At 38.9% G+C, this 25,300-nt stretch overlaps 2 protein-coding genes across 8 annotated transcripts in view; one reads left to right on the top strand and one right to left on the bottom strand.

Moving 5' to 3' along the window:
* The window catches only part of ZNF565 (zinc finger protein 565), a 31,751-nt gene extending 30,460 nt beyond the window's left edge, over positions 1 to 1,291 (bottom strand). Inside the window, exon 1 of the mRNA XM_067720195.1 lies at positions 1,164 to 1,291. The gene's annotated coding sequence lies outside the window, so the exon portion shown is untranslated. The remainder of the gene's footprint in view (positions 1 to 1,163) is intronic.
* Positions 1,292 to 1,296: 5 nt separating this feature from the next.
* ZNF146 (zinc finger protein 146) lies at positions 1,297 to 24,989 on the top strand. Of its 7 annotated transcripts, none has more exons than XM_067720323.1 (4): positions 1,297 to 1,574; positions 3,224 to 3,272; positions 11,932 to 12,169; positions 21,686 to 24,761. In XM_067720323.1, the coding sequence occupies exon 4, from the start codon at positions 22,467 to 22,469 to the stop codon at positions 23,343 to 23,345; it is 879 nt and encodes a 292-aa protein (XP_067576424.1). In that variant the 5' UTR covers positions 1,297 to 1,574; positions 3,224 to 3,272; positions 11,932 to 12,169; positions 21,686 to 22,466; the 3' UTR covers positions 23,346 to 24,761. The 7 variants fall into 7 exon arrangements, 6 of the variants coding, with proteins under 6 accessions (XP_067576424.1, XP_067576428.1, XP_067576425.1 ...); XM_067720322.1 differs by lacking the exon at positions 1,297 to 1,574 and adding an exon at positions 1,600 to 1,749 and having other exon boundaries at positions 22,340 to 24,761; XM_067720326.1 differs by lacking the exon at positions 1,297 to 1,574 and adding an exon at positions 1,600 to 1,749 and having other exon boundaries at positions 3,224 to 3,367.
* The last annotated feature ends 311 nt before the right edge of the window (positions 24,990 to 25,300 follow it).

Raw genomic sequence — 25,300 nt, 5'->3', positions numbered from 1 at the left:
TATGGAAGGTATGGGCCTTTCAGTTCACCTCCATAGCACTCAGTAATTTACTCCAATGGCAAACACTGGACACCAGTTCACTTGGGGGTGGGTGGTGGTGTGTGTCTTTGTTAGGCAAGAAGTTTCAGAAGAAGGAAGGAAAAGCACGTGTTAAAAAAAAAAAAGCCCCAAATGGGGTCATGTGCCCCCATAACAGCAAACAAGACAATACCAGTTTCAATCTCTCTCAAGAAAATGTGCTCCTAAATAAAAACTCAACAAACAAACAAACAAAAGAAAATGTGCTCTTTAAACAATCAATCTGAAATTTCCTGATTAGCACTAGTGAGGTAATCTGCATGATAAGACCCCTGCCATTCCCTTCCCCTAAAAGATGTCCCGGCCTAAAACAATCCTTTCTTTTCTTTTGCTAATAACTTCCTTGCACCACTTCCCTACTGCCTATAAAAACCTTCCATTTTGTCCAACTCCTTGGAGTATCTCTCTACTTGGTAGATGGGATGCTGGCTGATTCATGAATTGTTGAATAAAGCCAATTAATCTTCACATTTATTTGGCTAAATTTTTTTTTAACACACATCACGAATAATAAGAAGGGTTTCAGGGAAAGAAGAAAAACTGATACACGGAGAACTTGGCTTTTGGATGTTCAATAATAATTCTTTTCTTCTCTTCTCAATACGTCTCTTGGAGAAGAGTCAAGGAAAAGCAATCATGACGGACCAGGGCATTTTTAAAGGGTCATCGCCCGACCCTCCCACACAGGGGAGGGAGAGCAGAGAAGACTGGACATCATGCCCAATTTCGGTGTTACAGGGAAAGGCTGAGGTTATCACTGTCCAGGGCCAAAATCTGTCAGAGTACTGGAGTCAGAGGCACCTCACACCCACACACTTGGTGCTGAACAAATGGTCAATGTCACACAAACACATATCCACTCTTAGGACACACAATGAAACACGATCATAGACACCTCCACAGCTTTATACACAGCCACAATCTCACACCCACTAAGGCACACACAGTCGCACAATCTACTCACCACCATGACACACAAAGACACATTCAGAATTGTGCATTTTCAGCCCGCTCACGCCAGCGCGCAAAAACCCAAGGCTCTCTGGACACGCCCTGTCCCCGCCCCGGACTCCCAGACCCCTCACCTTCTGCCTCCCCGTGGTCGCGTCCGGGGCCCTGCGAAGCTAACGACCTCGCCACGACGTCAAGAGAGACGTAACGCTGGGCCGCTGTGGACTCTGGGAAATGTAGTCCAGAGCCAGACCAGCTACAGAGAAGATGGCGTCCTCATACCTCAGAGTACGGGCTTGGCCCGTTTGACGCTGCCCTCGGGAGGCTTCAAAGACGGGGTGGGGTTCCGGCTCCAAACCTTCCACCAGGCTTGAGCTGATCTTCCTCCAAGGCAAAAGTACTCACCCTGAGAGCATCATAATCACAGGAAGAGGCCGCCAAGTTCGCGTGGGAAAGACAGACGGAGAGACATAGAATGTCGACCAGCAAAGCCTTAAGGGAAATGTAGTCCAAGGCCGGAAAATCGGCGTTGCTGTAGATAGAAGGTAATCAGATACCAGCCTGCGCTTGGCCGCGGTGACCGTGCGGGCCGCATCGCGGAGATTTCTGGGAGTGCTCGCTCGGCCTCGGAGTGCGCAGGCGCAGCGAACCGAGTGGACATTTTGGTCTTTGTCCGCGGGTCAGTCCGGCCCCTGGATCCACGTGGCGCGAAAATAGGAGGTGGGATGTGGGTGTCTTGGGCCGATGGGGTCTGGGAGGTTGAAGAGAAGGATTCTAGATCTATTGGGGTGCGGCGCGAGGGTGGGGAGTGGGTTTAAGAGCTTCTGGCCTACATGTAGGGTGGGGGTGGGGGCCTCTGAGGAGGGTTCGAGCGTGCATGACCCTGAGTTTGACCGCAAGTTTGATCGGATGTTTGAGATTGAGGGAGAAACTGAGGGTGCAGCATTGTGTATGGTTGTTTCTAAGAGAGAGAGATGTAGGAAACCAGCATTGAGAAAATAACATCCGAGCGGCACTTCCCGTGTCGAAAGTGCTGATAATAACGGTGCCGTCTTCCTGGAACATCTAATTTACTTGAAGATTTGAAGGGTGATATAAAAGCTAAGTGGTAAATACTTTTTAAATGGACTTTTGTATAAAAGCGCGTTTGTTTTTAATTGGGGTAGAATGCAAATCACCGTGTTTTTTTTTTTTAAAAATATTTCAAAGGAAATTTTTGTTATGGGGAGCCTGCTTCAAACGGTCTCAAATATTCTGATCTTCGGGGTACTTTAATAGGTCTTCTGTTAATTTAGAGTAAATATCAGTCTTACATGTTGAGAAGCAGTGTCAAATAGTGCAGAAGGCCGTTCTTTGAAAAAAACTTAGTTCTTTCAGTGTTTATACATGAGTCTGGACTAGTAGTTGTCCTAACTCCTAAATGCGTGGAGGTGTTCCCAGGTTGTATGGATTTTGTGAAGTAACGAAAAAGTAAGGAATCCACCTTCAGTTATCCTTCACGTGATTGTAAATAATTGGGGACCAGATCAATATCTACAAATCAGTAGCCTTCAAATAGACAAACCACAGCCAGTTAGAAGGTATAATAGAAGAAAACCATTATTTACAAGAACAGTTTTTTAAAAATTGAGGAATAAATTTAAGAACTGTGCAAAACTATTGGAAAAGAACTTTAAAATACTGCTAAAGGGCATAACATAAGAGAACAAATATACAGTGTTTTTCAATAGGAAGACGTCTTAAAAAAGTGTGTGCAAATTTAATTTAAGTAAATTTATTAATTTAATGTTATCCCAATAAAAGTATCCAGTTTTTTTTTTTGGACCTAGGTAAGCTGATTCTGCACTTCATATGGAAAAATAGACAAGCTAGAATAGCTAGTAAAACTCTGAAAAAGGAAAGCAGTTGGGGTGTGGGGAGGTGGGAGCCCAACAGTAACATTTTACTTTTTTTTTTGCTACTCCCCTGGGCTTTTGTGATGTTAGTTACCCAACCAGGTATTGAACAGGCACCCTCAGCAGTGAAAGCGCAGAGTCCTAACCACTGGGCCACCAGGGAATTCCCCCAACAGTAACATTTTAAATCCTCAGAAATTAAAATAGTATTGGTATTAGCAGGAAACAGGCCTATGAAGGGCAATTGAGCAGTATGTATAATAACTACAAATGTATTTTCTTTTTGACTTATTTTACAGATGGAAATTCATTCTTCAAATGTACCTGAATTTACATGAAGTTGTACAGGTACAAGGTTGTTCATTGCAGCAGTGTTTCACATAGGAAAAGATTAGAAACAATTCATGCCCATCAGTAGGAGATTGGTTCAATAAAATTATGATGTATGTATACAACAGAATAATTTGCAGCTCTATAAAAGAATGAGGAGGAAGCTTTCTGTATACTGACACTGAAATAACTCCAGAAATATATTAAGTGAAAAATGTAAGATGCAGAATATATGGTATGCTTCATTTAGAGTAAGAAAGGGGAGAGATAAGAATATATACTTGTATTTGTTTCCTTTAAGAAACAACATCCACAAGAAACTAGTAAGAGTGGCTACCTCTGTTGGGGGTAGAGGTACTGGCATAGATAGGACAAGGGCAAATAGCTTTCTATGTTTTCTTTTTTTTTTTCCCCCTAACTATATGAATTTAGTATATATTCAAAAGTCAAAGTACTTTTTTTTTAAAAGTAGGCCATAGAACCAGACTCTTTCCTCTGCCACTTTGTACCTTGGTGACCTTAGACAGGTAATCCCTTGTGCCTCAGGTTCTCATCCAGTATTATAGAGAAAATAATAGTATCTGATTCACGGAGTAGTTGTGTAGATGGAGGAGTTCTAAAAAATAGTGCCTTATTACTTAGTAGTACTGGATAAACTTTAAGTAGTACTATTGTTACTATCTACAGAATATTACTTCCTCAGAAATAATGCCATTTGCAACAAGGTGGATGGACCTGGAGATTATCATACTAAGTGAGGTTAAGTCAGACAGAGAAAGACAAATATATGATAGGCAGAATCTTTAAAAAAATGATACAAATGAACTTATTTGCAAAGCAAACACTCAGAATGAATTTATGGTTGCCAGAGGGAAAGAGTGTGTGTGTGTGTGGGGGGGGGGTAGATTGGGAATTGGATTGACATGTACACAGTACTATATTTAAAATAGATAACCAACAAGGACCTACTGTATAGCACAGGGAACTCAGATCAATATAATAACCTAAATGGGAAAAGAATTTGAAAAAGAGTGGATACTTGCATGGGTGTAACTAAATCACTTTGCCATACACCTGTAACTAGCACATTGTTAATCAACTATATTCCAATATAAAATAAAAATTTTTAGAAAATTCAGAAAGGGACAAAAAATTTCCTCAGAAACAGTACATTCATTCTTACTGTTTCTGGTAAAATTTTCTGAAAGATTCAGATATGCAGATGCTCTTTTTTAATTTCAATGTTTAAGCTTTTTTTTTTACATTTTCTTTTGTAATGGGAATGAGGAAGTTAGAGTTCTTTGTTCAGGTTACATTCATCCTTAGAAATTCATCACTGCCTCCTTCATGAGATTTGTTCTTTGATTTCTATGATGGTTACTTTCTCATGGTTCTAATTCAGAGCCTCTGATGATGTTCTTTAAAAATCCTAATTGTGACCTGTTTTGGGTCAGACTACATCAGAGGTGATCTTCAAATTGCATAACATCAGGACAGAAATATATGACTGGTCCACCATTAGTGATTGTATTTTCCCCTTTATGACCAAAGTGTAATCTGTATGGTTTCATAATTTGGCACGGTACAAATGTCCATTCCCCATCAATCATTTAATGAATGGTTTTAACACCAATAAATAATCCTTAGCTGAATCAATAATTTCTTCAAGGTTGCAAAGTGATTTTCTAGTTTTTTCATTTCTTTTACATTTATTTGATTGCTACCTCAAATTGTGACAAATTTATCCTTTTTCTTTAAGCATCATTTTAAAGTTGTGATCTAATAACTGCAGCTAGTTTTCTTTTTGATAGTCATATTGTCACAGTTTTAGTCAGTGGACATTCCTTCATGCTAACTCCAGTCTCATTTTAACTTGCCCCCATTTAACTTTGAAAGCGATCTTGCACTCCAGGCCCATCTTGTACCTTCCCTCCCAGACTTGGAATTAGCTATTTCTTCAAGGAGCTCTGGTTCCTTTTACTGGAGAGTGGTATTGGAGACCAAGATCTGGGTGCTGAATGTTCGTTCTCCCCCCCATCCCCTCCCTCCCCTCCCCTCCCCTCTTTCAGCTTCACTGACTTCATTGCTGTGTGTGGGCTTTTTCCAGTTGCTGAGAGCGGGGGCCACTCCTCGCCGTGGTGCGCAGGCCTCCCATCGTGGTGACCTCTCCTGTTGCAGAGCAGGGGCTCCAGGCGCGCGGAGCTCAGTAGTTGTGGCGTGTGGGCTCAGCAGTTGTGGCTTGTGGCCTCCAGAGTGCAGGCTCAGTAGCTATGGCGCACAGGCCCAGCCTCTGTGCGGCATATGGGATCCTCCCGTACGAGGGATCGAACCCATGTCCCCTGCACTGGCGGGCAGACCCAGGGAAGCTCCTGGATGTTATTTTATTGCTGCAGAGGTAATTGTTTCAAGGCCATTTCAGAGATGGAACTAGAAAACCCATTTTGAAAAATCATGAGTTCATATTAGTATTTATAATTCAGTTTAAACGGTTCAGTATTTTTACCTCATACTTAGCTCCTAATTGTTTTTTTTTCCCCCGGTACGCGGGCCTCTCACTGCTGTGGCCTCTCCCGTTGCGGAGCACAGGCTCCGGACGCGCAGGCTCAGCGGCCATGGCTCCTGGGCCCAGCCGCTCCGCGGCATGTGGGATCCTCCCGGACTGGGGCACGAACCCGTGTCCCCCGCATCGGCAGGCGGACTCAACCACTGTGCCACCAGGGAAGCCCCTAATTGTATTTTATAGTAAAAATTTTGGAACAGGTTAATATAAGTATAGGATTATTTGCTTTATCCTCCACTATAAAAAAAATGGTTTCAAAAATAACAATGTTGATAGTAGTAACCATAAACATATTGTATCATGTGAAAATTTTCTTTGTAGCTGTTTTTGTCCTTAGAATGCATCCCAGGAAAGATGTGTAGTCAAAGTTCTCTGTTCTAAAGTCATTTGAAATAAATCCTTTCTTTGAGGAATTATGTTACCAAGTTAATGTACAGTTGAGTTCATTTGTTTCAGTTTGTTTTCAAGTTCAGGGATTGCTTTTTCAAAAAATCAATTTCATCATATAAAAAGTAAATAATGCATTTCGGTGATTCAACAAAAACTGTATCTCATAGAGATATCTCATTCTGCTCCCCCGCATCACATTCTTCTCTGTCCCAATTAAATATAGTTTCTTGTTTTTTTGTTTCTTTATCCTTCAAGTAGATTTTTTTTGTTTGTTGGGCCATTAGTGTATGTTTATTCTTCCCTCCTATCCCCCACTGTCCTTACATAAAAGATGTACTATGTACATCTGTGTTCCTCACTTTCTTCACTTAACAATACGTCCTGGAGATATCCTTTATTAATCATTATATATATATTTTTCTTTTTAACTGCCTTATAAATAAGATGCCATTGTGTGCATGTACCGTAGTTGATTCTGCTCTTGAACATTTGGGTTGTTTCCAGTCTTTTGCTGTTACTGCAGTAATGAGTAATTTTTCATCTGTGTCATTTTGTACTTACGCAAGATTATCTCTAAAGTAGATTGCTACAAGTAGAATTGCACATAGGGCTAAGTACTTTCATTTCCATTAGCAATCTACAAGAACACCTTTCCTCCTAGAACCTTATCACAATGTAGAGTTGCATTTTTTTTTTTGCCAAAGGAATGAGTGAAAATTGGTATCTCAGTGTAGGTTTAATTTACATCTCTATTATGGGTGAGGTTGAGTATCTTCCATATGTTTAAGGGCCACATGTACTTATCTGGGAACTCTGTTCATATCCTTTTTCTCCTTTTACTATGGGGTGTCTCTTTCTTCTAGGAGCTGTTAAATTACATTAGAAAGGTTAGCCCTATGTGAAATGAGTTGGAGTTTTTTTTCCAAGTTTTAAATTTGTGTTTTGATATTGTTCACATTGGTTTGTTTTTTTAAACCATGTGGAATCAGGAAGTTTTTATTTTTATGTAATAGATTTATCAGTCTTTCCATTTATGGTCATAGAAAGCCTTTCCCACTCCAAGTTTCACCTATACTTTCAAATCCTTAAAAGATTATAATTTCTATGGGTTTTCATATCCTCGTGTATGATATTTAGGTTTGCATCCAGGTTTATGTTTTTCCAATAGGCTACCCAGTTCTTCCAACACCATTTATTAAAAGGCCTTAACTCTACTATTTTAAGATTCCATTTTGATCATATACTAAATTCTCGTGTTTCTGGTCTATTTCTGGACTTTATATTCTCATCCATCTTCCAGCCTATATTCGTGTACCAATATTTATCTTTTTGGTATGGATGCTTTATAATTTTGTTTTAATATCTATTATAGCTATTCTCTTATTGCTTGTTTTTTTTCAGTTTCCTAATTCTTGTTTATTCTTCTGTGTAAACTTTAAAATCAGCTTGTCTGGTTCTAGAAAAAAACTTACTGATATTGCATTAAATTTTGTAAAATAATTTAGCAGAAGGGACATTAGATCTTTATAATGTTAAATATTCTTGTCTATGTACATGATATGTGTTGTATATATTCCAGTTTACTTTTGGGTCTTCTAGAGTGGTTTTTTGTTTGTTTGTGGTAAGCAGGCCTCTCACTGTCGTGGCCTCTCCCGTTGCGGAGCACAGACTCGAGACGCGCAGGCTCAGCGGCCATGGCTCATGGGCCTAGCCGCTCCGCGGCATGTGGCATCTTCCCAGACCGGGGCACGAACTCGTGTCCCCTGCATCGGCAGGCGGACTCTCAACCACTGTGCCACCAGGGAAGCCCTAGAGTGTTTTAATATTTTCTTCATATAGGTTTTAGACACTTTTTATTAAGTTTATTTCTAAGTACTTTATTTTTTATATTGCTGTTATGAATGGAGTCATTGTGCTATATATAAAGCTTGTTGGTTTCTTTTTTATATATATAAATTTATTTATTTATTTTTGGCTGTGTTGGGTCTTCGTTACTGTTTGCGGGCTTTCTGTAGTTGCGGTGATGGGGGCTACTCTTCGTTGCGGTGCGCGGGCTTCTCATTGTGGTGGCTTCTCTTGTTGCGGAGCATGGCCTCTAGGTGCATGGGCTTCAATAGTTGAGGCACGCAGGCTCTAGAGCGCAGGCTCAGTAGTTGTGCACGGGCTTAGTTTCTCCGTGGCATGTGGGATCTTCCCGGACCAGGGTTCAAACCCGTGTCCCCTGCATTGGCAGGCGGATTCTTAACCACTGCACCACTAGGGAAGTCCCAAAGTTTGTTGATTTCTATAAGTTAATTTTATTCCCTGCTTAATTTACAGAATTATTGTTTATAGTTATATTTTTAAATGAGGCAGTGGGCATCCTTATCTTTATTTAGAGTTTAATAGTAGAAATGCCTTCAATATTTTTGCATTAGATAAGATGCTGGCTTTTGTGGTCAGATATAGATTATGATTACCTATATATGTATAAATTACCCATGCTGCCTGGGTCTCTGGGGATGTGAGTAGAAACAAAACGTTTAAGGCTGAGACCACTGTTATGCCTCAGATACAACAACCAGGAAAGATCACATTAATCAAGGAAATAAAAATCCCTCTAAACTCTCTGATAGCTGCAGTCTTAAAAAAAGTCAAATATAACAAAAATAAGATGTCCACTGCTATTTTCTTTCCATTTCCTCCTTTTGGGTGACCATTGCTTAAATCAGTTTCTCCATTTATCTTTTGTGTTCTTTTTATAGCTTTGCTTGCTTCTTAAAGTTTTTATGTCTTTTTTAAAAAATTAATTTTGTTACATTGTGTTTCATTTTTTATCTACTTGTGGCAGTATTTTCAGGTGAGTTTAACTGTTGGAAAATTATGGTGTTCATTGCCACTGTTTTCTTTAAAGCATCCTTGTATGGACACAGACAAAATATTTTGTGTTTCTCATGTTTGTATGAGGTAGATATTCATAGACAAGTACCAGGAAAAAGGAAACATAGTAGCATTCTATACTTCAAAGCTCATGTGCTTCTTCTAGTGTATAAAAGCAGAGGGCTTCCACACCTTCTCTGGCTAGATGACCATAACCTGGTTGAGGCCGACTTTTATCTCCATCTCTCTGTTTCCCATAAATCTTCATAGTACTTGCCTTCCAGGATGATGCATTTGCTTTTTTTTTTTTTTTTTTTTTTAAATGCGGTACCCGCGCCTCTCATTGTTGTGGCCTCTCCCGTTGCGGAGCACAGACTCCGGACGCGCAGGCTCAGCGGCCATGGCTCACGGGCATAGCTGCTCCGCGGTATGTGGGATCTTCCCGGACCGGGGCACGAACCCGTGTCCCTTGCATCGGCAGGCGGACTCTCAACCACTGCACCACCAGGGAAGCCCTGCTTTGTATTTTTTAATATATAAATTTATTTATTATTTTATTTTTGGCTGTGTTGGGTCTTCGTTGCTGTGCATGGGCTTTCTCTAGTTGTGGCGAGCGGGGGCTACTCTTTGTTGTGGTGCACAGGCTTCTCACTATGGTGGCTTCTCTTGTTGCGGAGCAAGGACTCTAGGCGCAGGGGCTTCAGTAGTTGTGGCGAGCGGGCTCTAGAGCGCAGGCTCAGTAGTTGTGGCGCATGGGCTTAGTTGCTCCGCAGCATGTGGGATCTTCCCGGACCAGGGCTCGAACCCATATCCCCTGCATTGGCAGGAGGATTCTCAACCACTGCACCACCAGGGAAGCCCCCAAGTACTTTTTAAGCCTGCTCTTTCTGCTTCCCCTGCAGTCTCTTTCTGTTTAATCTAGGTCTTGCTTTCATTAGTTCCGTCTTAGGGTAAGGTCTACTCGTTTTGTAAGGAAATACTAGCTGCAGATTTCTGAACTATTTAAGTCCTGAGAATCTCCCTCAGCGTTTTGAGTTCTTCCTGGCTTCTTTGTAACTTCTTTAGGCCTCCTGTTTGGCTTTCCCTTTGGCAGAGGTACATGGAGTTTGGGGGTTTGTCTTTTCTTTTGTGGCTAGTTTTGTTCATAATTAGACTTCATTACAACAGTTCTCACTCAGGGTGAATCCCTCATTCTGAGAATGAATATTTGCTAGTTATTTCTGAGATCTGTTACCTCAAAGACTTCTCGCCATTATCTAGTCTTTCTTGCTACACCTATTACACTATTGTGGTTCCTGTACCACTTCGGCTATTTTGGGTTTTTGGTCCGCACTTACAAATAATTTAGTTAACATAAATTTTGGGTTTTTGGTCCGCACTTACAAATAATTTAGTTAACATAAATTCTCTCTACTAGTTTCACTACAGATGTAGTGTATGGATTAGCTTCTTGCCCCCTTGTTCCACCCTCCCCATTACCCCATTATTTTTGATGTTTTATATGGTTTTCAGGAAAAGTATTTGAAAGATTGAAACTAAACAGCCACCATGCTCCTGTGAAACCTTTCCTTGTGTCCTTGACCTTTGGTGTTCCTAGGATTCCATCCTTGACCATCTTCACGGACTGTGTATGTTCTCTATAAGCAGTCACAGTAGTATTCCACCTGTCTTCAACAGCAGTGATATTCTGACAACTGACAAATTCCCATTTCCATTCTAGGCTGTTCTGAGCTCCTAATTTATATATGCAGTTGTGTAATGGATATACTTGCCTGCATGATCCTCAGAAACTTGACACTCTGGATGTCCAGAAGATCAAATTTGATCTCCTTTTGCAGGCTGTTTCTAGGCAACTCGCTCTCTCATGTTTATCTCTGTGTACATTACTGTTTAAAGCAGGCTCTAAGCCTTCCATCTGCCACACCCCAGTACAAGCTGGTGACCAAGCTTTTTCAACACATAGTAGATAGAGTGTATAAGTAGTAACTTAGGATTTTGCTTTTTTTTTTAATGATTTCAACTTTACAGAAAAGTTGCATGTACCTTTTCTAGAGAAGGGTATATGTGCAGAAAAGTCCCATATACCCTTTACCGAAATTCACCAATCATTTACTTTTTTATTGCTTTATTTTTCCTTCTCTTATTCTCCAAATATGTGTGTACATTTTTCTTCTGAACTATTTGAGACTAAGTTGTATACATGCTCCCTTTATCTGCAAATACTTCAGCATAAATTCTCTAAGAACAAGGACATTCTTATACATAACCATGGTACAGTAATCAAAATCAGAAAATGTAATGCCAATACTATTGTTTAATTCAAAATCCATATTCAAATTTTGTCCATTGTCACAATAATGTTCTTAAAAACGTTTTTTTGAATGTGTGGATGAACATATATTTACAGGACATTTTTAGTATATAGTTTCTTTCAGAGGATATTGCTAACAAAGTAAATATTAGGACTCCAGGAAAACTTCAGTTTTTATTCCTGAATACTGTCAAGAACAACTTTATCCATGTGGCTTAGTTATGTTAGGTGTATGTTGTTATAGTCATAGATATGAGTATTGAATTTCATCCAGGAATAAGGGCCACAGTTAAAATCCACTTAGGAGCCTACATAGGAATGTGGTGCTAGAGAACAGTAGCAGCCAGTCATGTAAGGTATGAACAGCTTTTCCTATGTAGGTCAAATTTTCAAAATACATTCCCTCTTTCTTCCTCCATTTCTGGATGTGTGGAGCCTTAAAAGGTTGAGTGAGTGTATGGCTTTGAAATTCAGGACCCAAATAGTCCCTTTGCTCATATAGTTGTGTGTGCTTTAATTTCTAAGACAAAAAGTCATTACTTTGTTCTTTTTCACAGGGTCGCTTCCTTGTGCATTCCTGGAGACTGCACCTTCCTCATCCTTCAGAAGGCCAGGAGGCCCCAGGGCTCAGCCTGAGTTCTAGGACAGAACTTTGGCTCCAGCATTAACATTCTAGTGCTGTGTCATTTCCCCAATAGCAGGTTATAAGCTGGCCAAGCTGTATGTGATCCTCTGTTGAAGCAAGAAGACGAACTGTGGATGGTGGAGAAAGAAGTGTAAAGGAAATTTGTCCAGGTGAGTGCATCACAACCAGGCAGGTCACAGTTGTTCAGTCGGCATTGCCACCTCTGAAATGCTTTTAAGGATGTTTTCTTACAGGCCCTAGTCTTAGAATATCACTTGATATGAATTCTTTAGAAACCTGAAAGATATTTCCAGTCATTTTTTCTTTTAGTAGTCTACTCCTTTAATCAGATGCTAGAGGACCAGGTTCCCCTCTTACCTTTATTCTGCATGTCAGCACTTCGCACGTCATTTGTACTGCCTCTGTGTCATTGTTCTCTCTTTCATGATGCCCTCAGTCTCATATCCCCTGATGTGTATAGACTCCTTTGTGCATTCTTTTATATGTCTTAAGTCTTTATATATTATCTGATATTTAGGTTCCTTTTTATTACTTACCAATTTCTCTAATTCTTTTAGTGGTTAAATGCCTCAGCATTATATTTTACATCTGTAATCACACTTCCTGTTGTCTTCTTATCCAGCGCACCCATTATACATCAACAAACTCCTGCCTCACTCCCTTCTGCCCCCATGTACCTCTTTCAGAAGTTTTTGCCTTAGAAGTCAATTCTGCCTGTCTGCTGTGTGTGTGTGTGTATGGATGTATGAGTCTGTATTTGTTTTTTAATGTAATACGTGAATTTGTAAAAATTTTTGAACATCAGGTATACAGTGAAAAAGTCTGCTGTTCTGACCCTGAGTCCTGTAATTCTTTTTCAAAGATGCAGTCACTTTTAAGAGTTTCACATGTATCCTTCTTGAGGTAGTCTACGAATAAACCAGCCTATATTATGTATCTGTGCTGCAAATATGAATAACTATAAGCCCTCAGTTTTCCTTTTCATGTAAATGGTGGTATGTATTCTATTGTGTACATAGTTTTCTTTTTTTCTGTATCAACATTTAATTTGTTTAACCTGTCTCGTACTAATGGACATTTAGGTTGTTTCCAGGCTTATGCAATTGAAGATGTAAGTGCATATACTTGTTTATATTGCTTTGCAGAGATGTGCAGATATAGTTACATCATAATTTACTCTAAGTGGAAGTGCTGGGTCAAAGTTATGTTTTTTTATAGATTTGATAGAAATAGGCACATTGTTCTCAAGAGAAGTAAACCAATTTACATTTCTACCAACGTAGTATATTCGTATATTCAATAAGTATTTACTGAATGATTTGAATTTGGCACCAGTTCAGTTACTAGGGAAATGTCAGTGATCAAAGCAGTAAAAAATTCTTCTCTCTTTTTTTTTTTTTTTTTTTGGCGGTACGCAGGCCTCTCACTGTTGTGGCCTCTCCCGTTGCGGAGCACAGGCTCTGGACGCACAGGCTCAGCGGCCATGGCTCACGGGCCTAGCCGCTCCGTGGCATGTGGGATCTTCCCGGACCAGGGCACGAACCCGTGTCCCCTGCATCGGCAGGCGGACTCTCAACCACTGCGCCACCAGAGAAGCCCCAAAATTCCTCCCTCTTGAGGCCTATATTCAAATTGGGGAAGACAGACTATGAATAAATAGGTAAAAGATATATTCTGTCAGTTGGTGGTGAGTCCTGTGCAGAAGAGTAAAGCAAGGAAAACTGGCATAGAGAGGGCAAGTTGGGGGGTTATAATTTTAAAGAAGTTGGTCAAGGAAAGGTCTCATTAAGAGGATGGCATTTAAGAGTATGAGAGTGGGACGTGCAGTATTTGGTGGAAGAGCATTCGGCCAAAAGGAACAAAATCTTAAAAACCCTGAGGCTGAAGCGTGCTGTTCAAGAAATAATGATCAGGGCAGTGGGCTGGAGCAGAGTGAACAAAGGAAATAAGAATAGATTCGGTTAGGTTAACAGGCCAAATCATAGACTTTGGCCTTTATTCTGAGTGATTTTGGGAGACCAAAGGGTTTTGAGGTAAATCACCAAATTGTATGAAGCCAGTAGTCAAGCAGTAAATATTGTTAAATACCATAATTCATTTATCCCTTGTGGCTCAAGCCACCATTAGATGCTTTGCAAGTTGGCAAGGTATCAAAGCTGAGTGTATTCAAGTTTGCTGACATATGGAGGAAGAGTTACTCTACTCCTCTCTGCTTAATAACCATTCTCTAAACATTGGTTCTTCTCTCCTTGTCAGATAGAACTGCTTTCCTTTTTTTTTTTCCCCCTGCTCCTCCCAGGCATGTGAACCTGAAAGAATTCTGGGTTCTTTTTTTTTTTTTTTAATATTTATTATTTATTTGGTTGTGCCAGTTCTTAGTTGTGGCTCACCGGCTCCTTAGTTGCAGCTCGTGTCCTCCTTAGTTGCAGCACTGCTCGTGAGCTCCTTAGTTGGCAGCTTGCCGGCTCTTTAGTTGTGGCATGTGAACTCTTAGTTGCGGCATGCATGTGGGATCTAGTTCCCTGACCAGGGATCGAACCCAGGCCCCCTGCGTTGGGAGCTTGGAGTCTTAACTACTGCACCACCAGGGACGACCCAGAGCTGCTTTCCTTTAAAAGCCTGTTAGGATAATTGAGATTGTAATATGCTCTACTACCCAAAAAAAATACTCTAATAAAAATGAAATATTTGGGGAAAAAAGCAGGGGGGTTTGAGGTGAGGAGTGAAAAGATCAGAATTACGGTTTGGCTGCTATAAAGAAAACATGGTAGAGGGGATTAATGGGAGGCTATTGCAGTAGGTAGTAATTGTACTTAGTGACACACAGTCAGATTCTTAAGATATTTTAAAGGAACAGCTGACAAGATTGACTTATTTTATGTTGGTTATGAGAGAAAGAGGAGTTGTTGATGACTCTTTAACTAGAAGAGGATGAGTTACCATTTACTGAGATAGGAAGACTTCAGGAATTTTGGGAGATCAAGAGTTTTCTTTTGGACTCGTTAATTGTGACATATCTACTGGTCCATCATCTAAGTGCATATTCAGGTAGACAGTTGGATGCACAAGTCAGGAATTTAGGGAGATAGAAACTTGTGATGACTTCTGTTTTGCTGTACTAATAAGCTGCTTTATTCAGTGATGGTGTCTCTGCATTTCCTTGCTCAGTCTTAACTTTTCTTACCACCCAGGGATGCCAGAGTGTCCACCAAGTCTCCTGCATCCAGCCTACATTCCTGGATTCTGTTGTTAGAAACAAGGAGGTAGTGATAATGGCCCTTGAAGCTGTGCCTTTTGTTTTTGGAGAGCATTGTGCATGAGAGCTCTTCGTAAAAACAGCAATGGCAGCTGCCCACTCATATCCTTTCTCATAAGACATTAGAATTATAGCTACTTCCTACTCTTATCAACAATGCAGTTTTCCCTTTTTTTTTTCCTCTTTATCTTTCTCCTTCACAGGCATAAAGTGAGCAGAGATGTCTTTATCGTTTTAGAAGAAAGCATCTATTTATGTTATGTTTGAGTCCCTCCTCTAGGAATTCTCTCCCACTTCAGCTTGATTGGTGCTTTGATGGCCTGAGATGTTGCTTTTTCTGTCTTAAGTGTTTCCTTATCTTTTGAGCCCTCCCCCCCCATCCTCTTACTGGAGGTGGCTTCTGGAACTTTGTATTCTGCCTTTCCTCCTTCCCTTTATAAACTGATCCCTAGAAAGTGACTCATTCGTTCTGAAGTTAGAAGTAACTCTTTCTATAAATATCAATTTTTATTTTGGCACCTCCAGGCTTTTTGTCTTGCCCACCATGATTTTACCTGTTTACGGGATAAACAACTGTCCAATTAACTTCATTTTCATTGTGTCAGACCGTGAAATCATTAATATCGTACCCAAATTAGAGATTTCAGCTCATTATTTCAGGTCCAGACGTTACTTCAAACCATTTTCAAATTAGGTCTGGATTATTTCTTTTCTTATGGTCCTTGTGATATGGTCAGTCAAACCTTTTAAAAGATATACTTTGCTCTAATCAAGAGAGGGCATATTAACCATGTGAATATAAATGTGAACATATTTCCTTTCTATAAAATTATTTGAATCTTGGCCTTTGATTATGAAATACCCTACCTATTTAGTTCCTGCTTATTTAAACCTGTTACTTCCTCTTCTTTTGATCTCCCCTCTGATTGTCCATCCTGCTTCACATTTTCCACAGAAATTCAAAAGTCCTTAGTAAATACCATCTTAAGTGTTTTTTTTTTTTTTTTTTATGTCTGGATATCTTATGAACTTGTTGAAAGGAAGGCCCATGTTTTATATTTTCTGTTTGCAGTTTTGATTACACATGTGGTAACTTGTTAAATAATCTGAATTATTATTGTGGAAGATTTGTTTTTTTAATCAATTCTTAACATCTTCAAACACCAAAAACACTGAAAGAAGAGTACAGTGATCTCCTCTATACCCACCACACAGATTCAATAGTATTTTGCCATGTTTGATGTATCTGTATTCCAGTGCATGTGTATTGTGTGCACTACAGCACACAAACAGCATGACATTTCACTCCTAAAAAATTAAGTAAGCATTTTCTAAAAATACTGGCATCCCTCTATATAACAAAAATACCGTTACCACACGTTAGATGATTAGTCATAATGTGCTAATATTGTGTAATAGTCCATATTCAGATTCCCCAGTTATCTCCAAAATACTTTCTGTAGGTTTTTTCTTTTTTCTTTTTGGCCTCTTCGAGCCTTGTGGGTTCTCAGTTCCCTGACCAGGGATTGAACCCAGGCCACAGCAGTGAAAGCGCCAGATCCTAACCACGAGACGACCAGGGAGCTCCCTCTATAGTTTTTTTTAAATACCAGAATCCAGTCAAGGTTTAAACTTTGGGTTTTGTTGTTGTCTTTTTAGTCTTTAAACTCTAAACTGTCCTCCCCTCCTTTTTTCCCCCTTGGTAATGCCCCCTATATTTAAAAAATACTTGCTATCAGCCATCCAAAGAAAAGAGTGGAGCTGTTACTGCAATCCAGCATCTCAGATTATAGTTAGCATGCTAAGACTTAGCTACATACAAGTTTGGGTTTAAAAATATTTCATATGAAACACTTATTTTAAGAAAAGTGAATGTGATTGTGATTAGTAGTTAAGGGAAAGATGTTTAGAAGTAAGAGACAAGATTGGAGAAGTCTTTTTAAGAGCATGTTACTGGAGCTGCTTCCAGGAGGTTCTGTGAATTCTAAGAAGTGTAAAAAATAGGAGGGGATCAAGCTAAGCCAAAGGATATAAGGAACATAATATGTGTAATTGTGACTCACTGATTGCATATTTAACATGCTTGGCAGGCTTTTCCTCAGGGCCTCTGAACTTACTTAACTACTGCTTAGAATGCTCTTCCTCCAGATCACTCTTTCTTCCTTCATGTCTTGAATCTTCCTTCTCAGAGGCCTCTCCATCTGAAATTGAAACTCTATCCCTTCCCTAATTTTACCCCATATCACTTAAAACTTGTTAACAAACCATCTCCTTCATTTGGTTATTATTTGTCTCTGTCCACTAGAATATAAACTTGATGGGTGCAGAAAATTTTGTCTGTTTTATTCAGTACTGTTTATCCCTGGAGCTTAGAACTGTGCCAGGCACATAGTAGGAAAGAAGAAGGTATTTGTGGAATGAATAATGAGAAATGTTTTGAGCATCAGGTTCTCAAAGTTTTTTGGTCTTAGGAACTCTTCACATTTTTTTTTTCTTTTTCTTACATAACAGCTTTATTAAGATATAATTCAGCTAACCAGATCTACCCTTTTAGGGTATACAGTTCAGTAGTTTTTCATATATTCACAAAGTCATGCAGTCATCACCATTATCACATTTTCATCACCACAGAAGGAAACCCAGTACCCAATAGCAATAAAATTTACAGTCCTAAAACTTGAGGACCCGCAAAGAGCTTTGGTTTATTATGTGGACTTTTGTGATGTTTACTTTATTTAACAAAAAATTGAAACTTTTAGAAACATTTATTAATTAAAAAAAAACCCATTACATATAAACTTACATTGTTTCTTAATAAAAATAACAATTTTCCAAAATAAAAAAATTTAGTGAGAAAAGTGGCATTGTTTTGCATGTTTGTAAATATCTTTATTGTCTGGCTTAATAGGAGATAGCAGAATCTGCTATTGTAACCTGTTGTTTTGGTTGAAGTATATTAAAAAATTGTGGCTTCACACAGATGTAGTTAGAAAAGGGAGAAGTATTTTAGTAGCCTTTTCAGATAATTGTAAATATTCTTTGGTACTATACCAACACTTGACAAGTGATCATTTTTTTTAAGGTTAGCCATAATGTGAAATTTGAAACACATTTTCTTGTTCTCTTACGTAAAATCCATTGGTTTGTCTTAAACTTTGAATGGATCTCTTACCCATGCATGATTTTGTAATATGCGTTTGTCTGTTGAATTATGGAGATCTTTAAAATGTTGATGTATCTCACTATACAATACCAAAACATCACAGTTTGTTAACATCACCAGTCTCATTAGAAAAGTTTTTTTTTTTTTTTTTTTTTTTTGCGGTATGCAGGCCTCTCACTGTTGTGGCCTCTCCCACTGCGGAGCACAGGCTCCGGACGCGCAGGCTCAGCGGCCATGGCTCACGGGCCCAGCCGCTCCGCGGCATGTGGGATCTTCCCAAACCGGGACATGAAGCCGTGTCCCCTGCATTGGCAGGCGGACTCTCAACCACTGCGCCACCAGGGAAGCCCAGAAAAGTTTTTTAAGTATTGAAAAGCTATCAGTCTCATGGTGGAGGATTTGTGGTTTTCCAAAATTCTAATTTTTGTTTGAAAACTTGAATTCTATCATTGGCAACATATACTGTCAGTTGTTTTCCTTGAGATGATGTCTTACTTTGTTCTGTCTGAAGGAAGTTCCTGGCAAACGATACCCAAGGCTTAATAACCATAGTTTGTAAGGCATTTATTAATTTATTTAAAGCAAATTAGTGGTGCTCCATAAAATAAAGTAAAAAATGGTGCTTCATGAGAAAAGTGGCTAGGTTTAGCTCACAACTTAGATGATTTGCCTAAGTGCTTTTCCTTGCTTGGTTTCCTATATTTAGCACAGACTCCCTTGGACTTTCTTCAGAATAGTTCAAAGCCCTCTCAATACTTGTTTCCACATGGTCAGATGCATTGGGAAATCTCCTTCCATTTTTCCCCTTAGAGATATTACTTTTAGAATTTTTGTCTTCCTGCTTCAGTCTAGACTGGCTGTACTCTGACTTGATAGTCAGCTCTTACCTTATAGCTTTTCATCACCATTATCATAGAAATTTTTTTCACTTTTTCCCCTATTCATCCCCTCTTTTTTGGATTCTATATCTGTTGCCTTCTCTACTAATTTTGATGGAACACATCTTCTAGTACCATCCTGGGAGAAAAGGTGCATTTTTGGGCATTTGCACATCTGAAAAATGGATTTATTTGACTGTCTTATTAGATTGATAGGCTAAGCTTAAAATTTTTCTCTCAGAATTTTCTCTCTAGCTTCCTTTCTGTTGGGAAATTTTATTCTGATTCCTTTTTCTTTGAATGATATATGTTCTTTTTTCTGAGAGCATTTATGGCCTCTTTTCTGTTTTGAAATGTCACAGTGATGTGTCTAGGTATGCATCTTTATTATTCATTGTGTGGGGTACCAAGTGGGCCTTTTAAGAATTCTAGAGAGGACTTCCCTGGAGGTCCAGTGGTTGAGACTCCGCACTTCCACTGCAGGGCACAGAGGTTCGATATTTGGTCAGGGAACTAAGATCCTACATTCTGCGTGGTGTGGCCAAAAAAAAAAGGAAAGAAAGAAAAAAAAGAGGGGAAAAAAGAAGTCTCTAGAGGGAATTCCCTGGCATTCCAGTGGTTAGGATTCAGCGTTTTCACTGCTGGGGGCCGGGTTGGATGCCTGGTTTTAGGGAACTAAGATCCTGCAAGCTGAGGCGTGCCCCCCCCAAAAAAACAAACAAACAAAACTTCTACTAGGAAATCACACTTGTCACCTGTGCTCATATTAACAGTATGACCCCTCTGTGCTTAGGAGACTCTGTTATTGGTGAATGGTAATACAGTCTAATTTACCACCTTCCCCCTCACCACCCCCTCAACCCCAGTCTTAATTTGTAAGGGAACTTTTTCTTTTTGCTTCTTGCTTACAGAATCCTGTTATTGTTTCACTGATAAAATATCTTCTCATAACTGATTGGTTTTTAGGGTTTTGTTGTTTGCTGTGCCTTACCTTTATTTCCTTTGACTTTCTTTTTTCTCTCAATGTTGATCTGTCATGTTAGTGGGGTTCCTCTAATGTGTGTGGAACACTGGCTGCACAGTCATACTTAAGAATGATTCACTAAAACGTAAGCTCTTTCATACCTGGGTGCTTCTAGTCATCTGGTAGGCTTTAGTGGGTGAAAAATAGAATGCCTCATGGACTCAGGGTCTCCTCCTGCAGAAGCGTTATACTGCCTTACTCTCATGAACTCAGGTGTGGCCAGGTAGTTCGTTTCAGCAAAAAAAAAAAAAAAAAGAGTACAAGCAACAAGTATCATCTTAGATGGTGGGCATCCTGTTTAAGTTTTTCACTGGCCTTTCAGTTTGTCCAGAAAAAGGTCCTTTCATATCCTGCTCACAGGTTGCCAACAATTTTTGGCATCAGCTGCATAATGGAACTGGAGGTTTCACCATATTACATATAGATCCTGTTGATTTCAGTATAGCACCTGTCATCTCATTTGTTGAGTGTCCCTGAGACTAGAGCTACTCTGATTAAATTTCTGCAAAGAATAACTTCCATTTCTTACAGAGGAGTGGTCCTTTGTCCTCCTGACTGACAGTAGAGGTCCAGCTGCAACTCACACCTTTTTTTTTTTTTAACCCAGCAACAATCCTTCATTCCTTCTTTTGAGATACTTGATTTCCCTTCATTTCCTGAATCTTTCTGATATTTTGTGGCACAGATTGGCTTGCTTGATATTGGCATCCTCTTCTGGAATACCTTTATGTTATTTGAACTTCCTCAGCTCTTCTGTGTGTTGAAAATCTTCCATGTACTTTGTTATCAAAAATTTTGTTAATACCTGTGTGTATTGATGTCTCCTATCATATTCTTTTTTCTTGTGAGTTTGTACCATTTTCCCTTTTCTTGTCATTTTAATGGAGTTTTAGAAGGAAGCAGTTGATTTTTCCTTTTTCCATTTCTTAAGAATCCCAGGTAGACTTTCTTAATTTTATGTGGTCACCTCTTTATCCTGTTTGTTAATTCCTCATTTTTTGTTACATTCAATTTGCTGGATTATGAAATAAGAAAGATTATTTTTAAAGAATAATCTAAGCTTTATGTACGTATGAATGTTAATTTTCAACCAGGGGTCCTCTATAAAGGTTTCCTTCTCAAAATTTAGTTGGAGACATTGGTCATGAGGATTCTTTCATACTGTTGAGGTGGGCTACCCGAGTTCATCCCCAAAAGCACAATCTGAAATTTTATTACTAGTAATGGGAAAATTCATAATGATGATAACATAAAGCTAACATTTATTGAGTGCTTACCATGTGCCAGCCACAGTTCTAAGCACATTGACTCCTTTAAATGATGATTCTTTGTACTCCATTTTAGAAGAAGCCTGAGAAGAAGATGAGCAGATAGAGAGGCAACAAGACTTGGGAGGCAAGTTGCATCCAGCTCCAGTAAAGTACAGACTGAGGAAAAAAGCAGTGAATATAAGAAAATTGGAAAAATACTTCCTCTGATCTCAAACCTTATATCTTTTAAGGCAACACCTTTTTCAACTTAACCTAGAAAGAGTTTGAAACACAATTTAGACTTAGTTGTGTAGGAAAGAATCATCAATTAGTTTGGAGATCCTGCCACAGCTTACTCCTTGTGGTAATAACCCCCTTTAGGTGTAAATCAGTGTGGAAATGCCTTCATTTAAAAAATTTTGAACCCCATATGATATCAGAGCATTCATACTGGAGATAAAACCTATGAATTTACTGAATGTGGTAAAACTTTCACTCACATGTTGCACCTCATAAATGTAGAAGTCAGGCTGGAGAGAAACCCTGTGCTTCTAAGGAATATTGAAAAGCCTTTAGCTAGATAACAAATCTCATTGAGTAGAAGAAAATTCATACTGGAGAGAAACCAGTGAATGTAACAAAACTTCATTTGAGTATTAGAAAATTTAGAGTTGAAGAGAAAGCTTTGAAGGTACTAAGTATGATAAAGTTTTCTCTTGAACCTTGTCTCTTACTCTGCATTTGAAAGGTCATACACAGAGAAGCCCTACAAATGTAAGAAATGTGGAAATACCTTCAGCTAAAAGCAAATTCTCATTCATCAAAAAATTCATACTGGAGAGAAATCTTGTGAATGTGGGAAAGCTTCCATTCAGATGTCACACCTCAGTCAGCAGAGAATTTGTAGTGGGGAAAACCCCTTTGCCTGTAAGGTATGTGGGAAAGTCTTCAGCCACAAATCAACTCTCACTGAGCATGAGCATTTTCATAATAGAGAGAAACCTTTTGAATGTAATGAATGTGGAAAAGCATTCAGCCAAAAGCAGTATGTTATTAAACATCAAAATACCCATACTGGAGAGAAGCTTTTTGAATGTAATGAATGTGGAAAATCCTTCAGCCAGAAGGAAAACCTTCTTACCCATCAGAAAATTCACACTGGAGAGAAACCTTTTGAGTGTAAGGATTGTGGGAAAGCTTTCATTCAGAAGTCGAACCTCATCAGACACCAGAGAACTCACACAGGAGAGAAGCCCTTTGTATGTAAGGAGTGTGGGAAAACTTTCAGTGGCAAATCAAACCTTACTGAGCATGAGAAAATTCATATTGGAGAGAAACCCTTTAAGTGTAGTGAATGTGGAACAGCTTTTGGTCAGAAGAAGTACCTCATAAAACATCAAAATATTCACACTGGAGAGAAACCCTATGAATGTAATGAATGTGGAAAAGCCTTCTCTCAGCGAACGTCACTTATTGTACATGTGAGAATTCATTCAGGTGATAAGCCTTATGAATGCAATGTATGTGGAAAAGCTTTCTCTCAAAGTTCATCTCTTACGGTGCATGTGAGAAGCCATACAGGTGAGAAACCCTATGGTTGTAATGAGTGTGGGAAAGCTTTCTCTCAATTCTCAACCCTTGCTCTACATTTGAGAATACACACAGGTAAGAAGCCTTATCAATGTAGTGAATGTGGGAAAGCTTTCAGCCAAAAATCACACCATATTAGACACCAGAAAATTCATACTCATTAAAAACCTGTGGATATCATGAAAGGTGTTCATCAGGAATTTACATCTCATAACATATCAGAAATAATCATTCTGAAGGAAAGCATCACAGATGAGAGAAACAAAAGCTAAAAACTTAAAGGATACCAGAGAATTCATCCTGAAGAGAAAGACATTTGTATAATATCCAGCAAAAAAAAAAAAAAAACAGCACAGGTAATGCTGAAACTTTAGATGCATTTCCACTAAAATTGGGAATGGAAAACATGTTTAACATTGCCGTCTGCATGGATCTGGAGATCTTCACCAATGTAAAAAAAAAAAAAAAAGGTTGCAAGTATTAGGAAGAGACCTTTATGGTATTGATTTAGCAGAACAGAAGAGATTCTGGAAACACCTATGCATTTATTAGAATTTATAATATAGAAATGGCATCAGGAGATGAGAATATAATGGGACTATTTAAAAAATGATTTGGAGGTAATTTGTTCTCCAAGGGACAAAAAAAAAAAAAAAACACGAACTATACACAAAGGTAAGATCCAGGGGGGTTAGGTTAAAAATAGTAATATGAAAAAGCTATATACTAAAATGGTTATGACCTTGGAGTTGGGAAACATTCCTTATAGCAAATTGAAAAACACCTAGCAATTCTAGTCTGAGTTTGTATGCTCAGGAAATGTGTACCAGGCTATTTACTGTGGCATGATATGTAGTAGTCATAAATTGGAAACAACTTAAATGCCCATCAGCAACAAAATGGAAAGTACTTATGATGGAATACTGTATATCTGTAAAATGTAATAAACGAGATCTATATGTATTACAGAGAAAGATCTCAAAAATCACGTTGAGGGGGAAAGATAAAGTTGCAGAATGACATATATTATGATGACAGTTTTGTAAATTTGAATAAAACTTCCCTCAAAATTTCAGTGCTATATATTGGTAATGGATACATATATGTATGTATGTTTTTTAAATGTTTTTGAAATGGTTTGGAAGGATACAGACCAAACTCTTGATAGTGGTTGCCTGTGAAGAGTGGAGAAGGGAAGGGAATGCGTGTGGGAGAGGGGGGGGATTGGATTGGTTAGAGGGGACTTCAGTTTTATATATAAACGTCCATTTCTCTTTAAAAAAAAAAAGACTGCAAGAAAATATATTGAAATACTGGTTAATTCTGGATTGTGGTATATGGATATCTTGTCTTATTTTTTGTACTTTTCTGTATTTTTAAATTTTCTCAAAATTAACAAGAATGGGGGTGAGGATGGGAACACTGTACCTATAGAAATCATGTTCTAATGGATTCATTTGCAATCAGCTACTAAACTTTTTATAGAAAGTATTTCTAAAATTTTATCGATGAGTGGATGGACTTGCTCTCTATGTAGTATGAAATTATCTATTTTATTAAAATTAAAAATGACAGCATAATCCAAATCTGTTTTAATTTATTTTTACATGATATAGTGTACACTATATGGTCTACACGTTTCTAACACTTTTGTGACATCATTTGAGCTTAGGAATTTTTAAGAACATTTAGTTTAAATAAGGATACACACACAGACTTCATATAATTTGTGTTTTTCAGATAAACTGACTTTGGAATGACCATTTTCCTGTCCTGTAAATTTCCATGGGAACAGCATATGCATTAAAAGTAAAGGTTTTGATTATTTCTTTCTTTTTTTTTTTTTTTTTTGCGGTACGCGGGCCTCTCACTGTTGTGGCCTCTTCCCGTTGCGGAGCACAGGCTCCGGACGCGCAGGCTCAGCGGCCATGGCTCACGGGCCCAGCCGCTCCGCGGCACGTGGGATCTTCCCGGAACGGGGCACGAACCCGTGTCCCCTGAATCGGCAGGCGGACTCTCAACAACTGCGCCACCAGGGAAGCCCCAGAATCGTCATTTTAATATGTCAGGAGGCAGATGACCTGAACTTCCTAATAAGTACATCTGTCTTACTCTATCC

This window comes from Pseudorca crassidens, chromosome 20, assembly GCF_039906515.1.
Source record: "Pseudorca crassidens isolate mPseCra1 chromosome 20, mPseCra1.hap1, whole genome shotgun sequence".
Classification (NCBI taxonomy): Eukaryota; Metazoa; Chordata; class Mammalia; order Artiodactyla; family Delphinidae; genus Pseudorca; species Pseudorca crassidens.
Note: the sequence above shows the minus strand (reverse complement) of the source record. Positions and strands in the feature narration are given on the sequence as shown.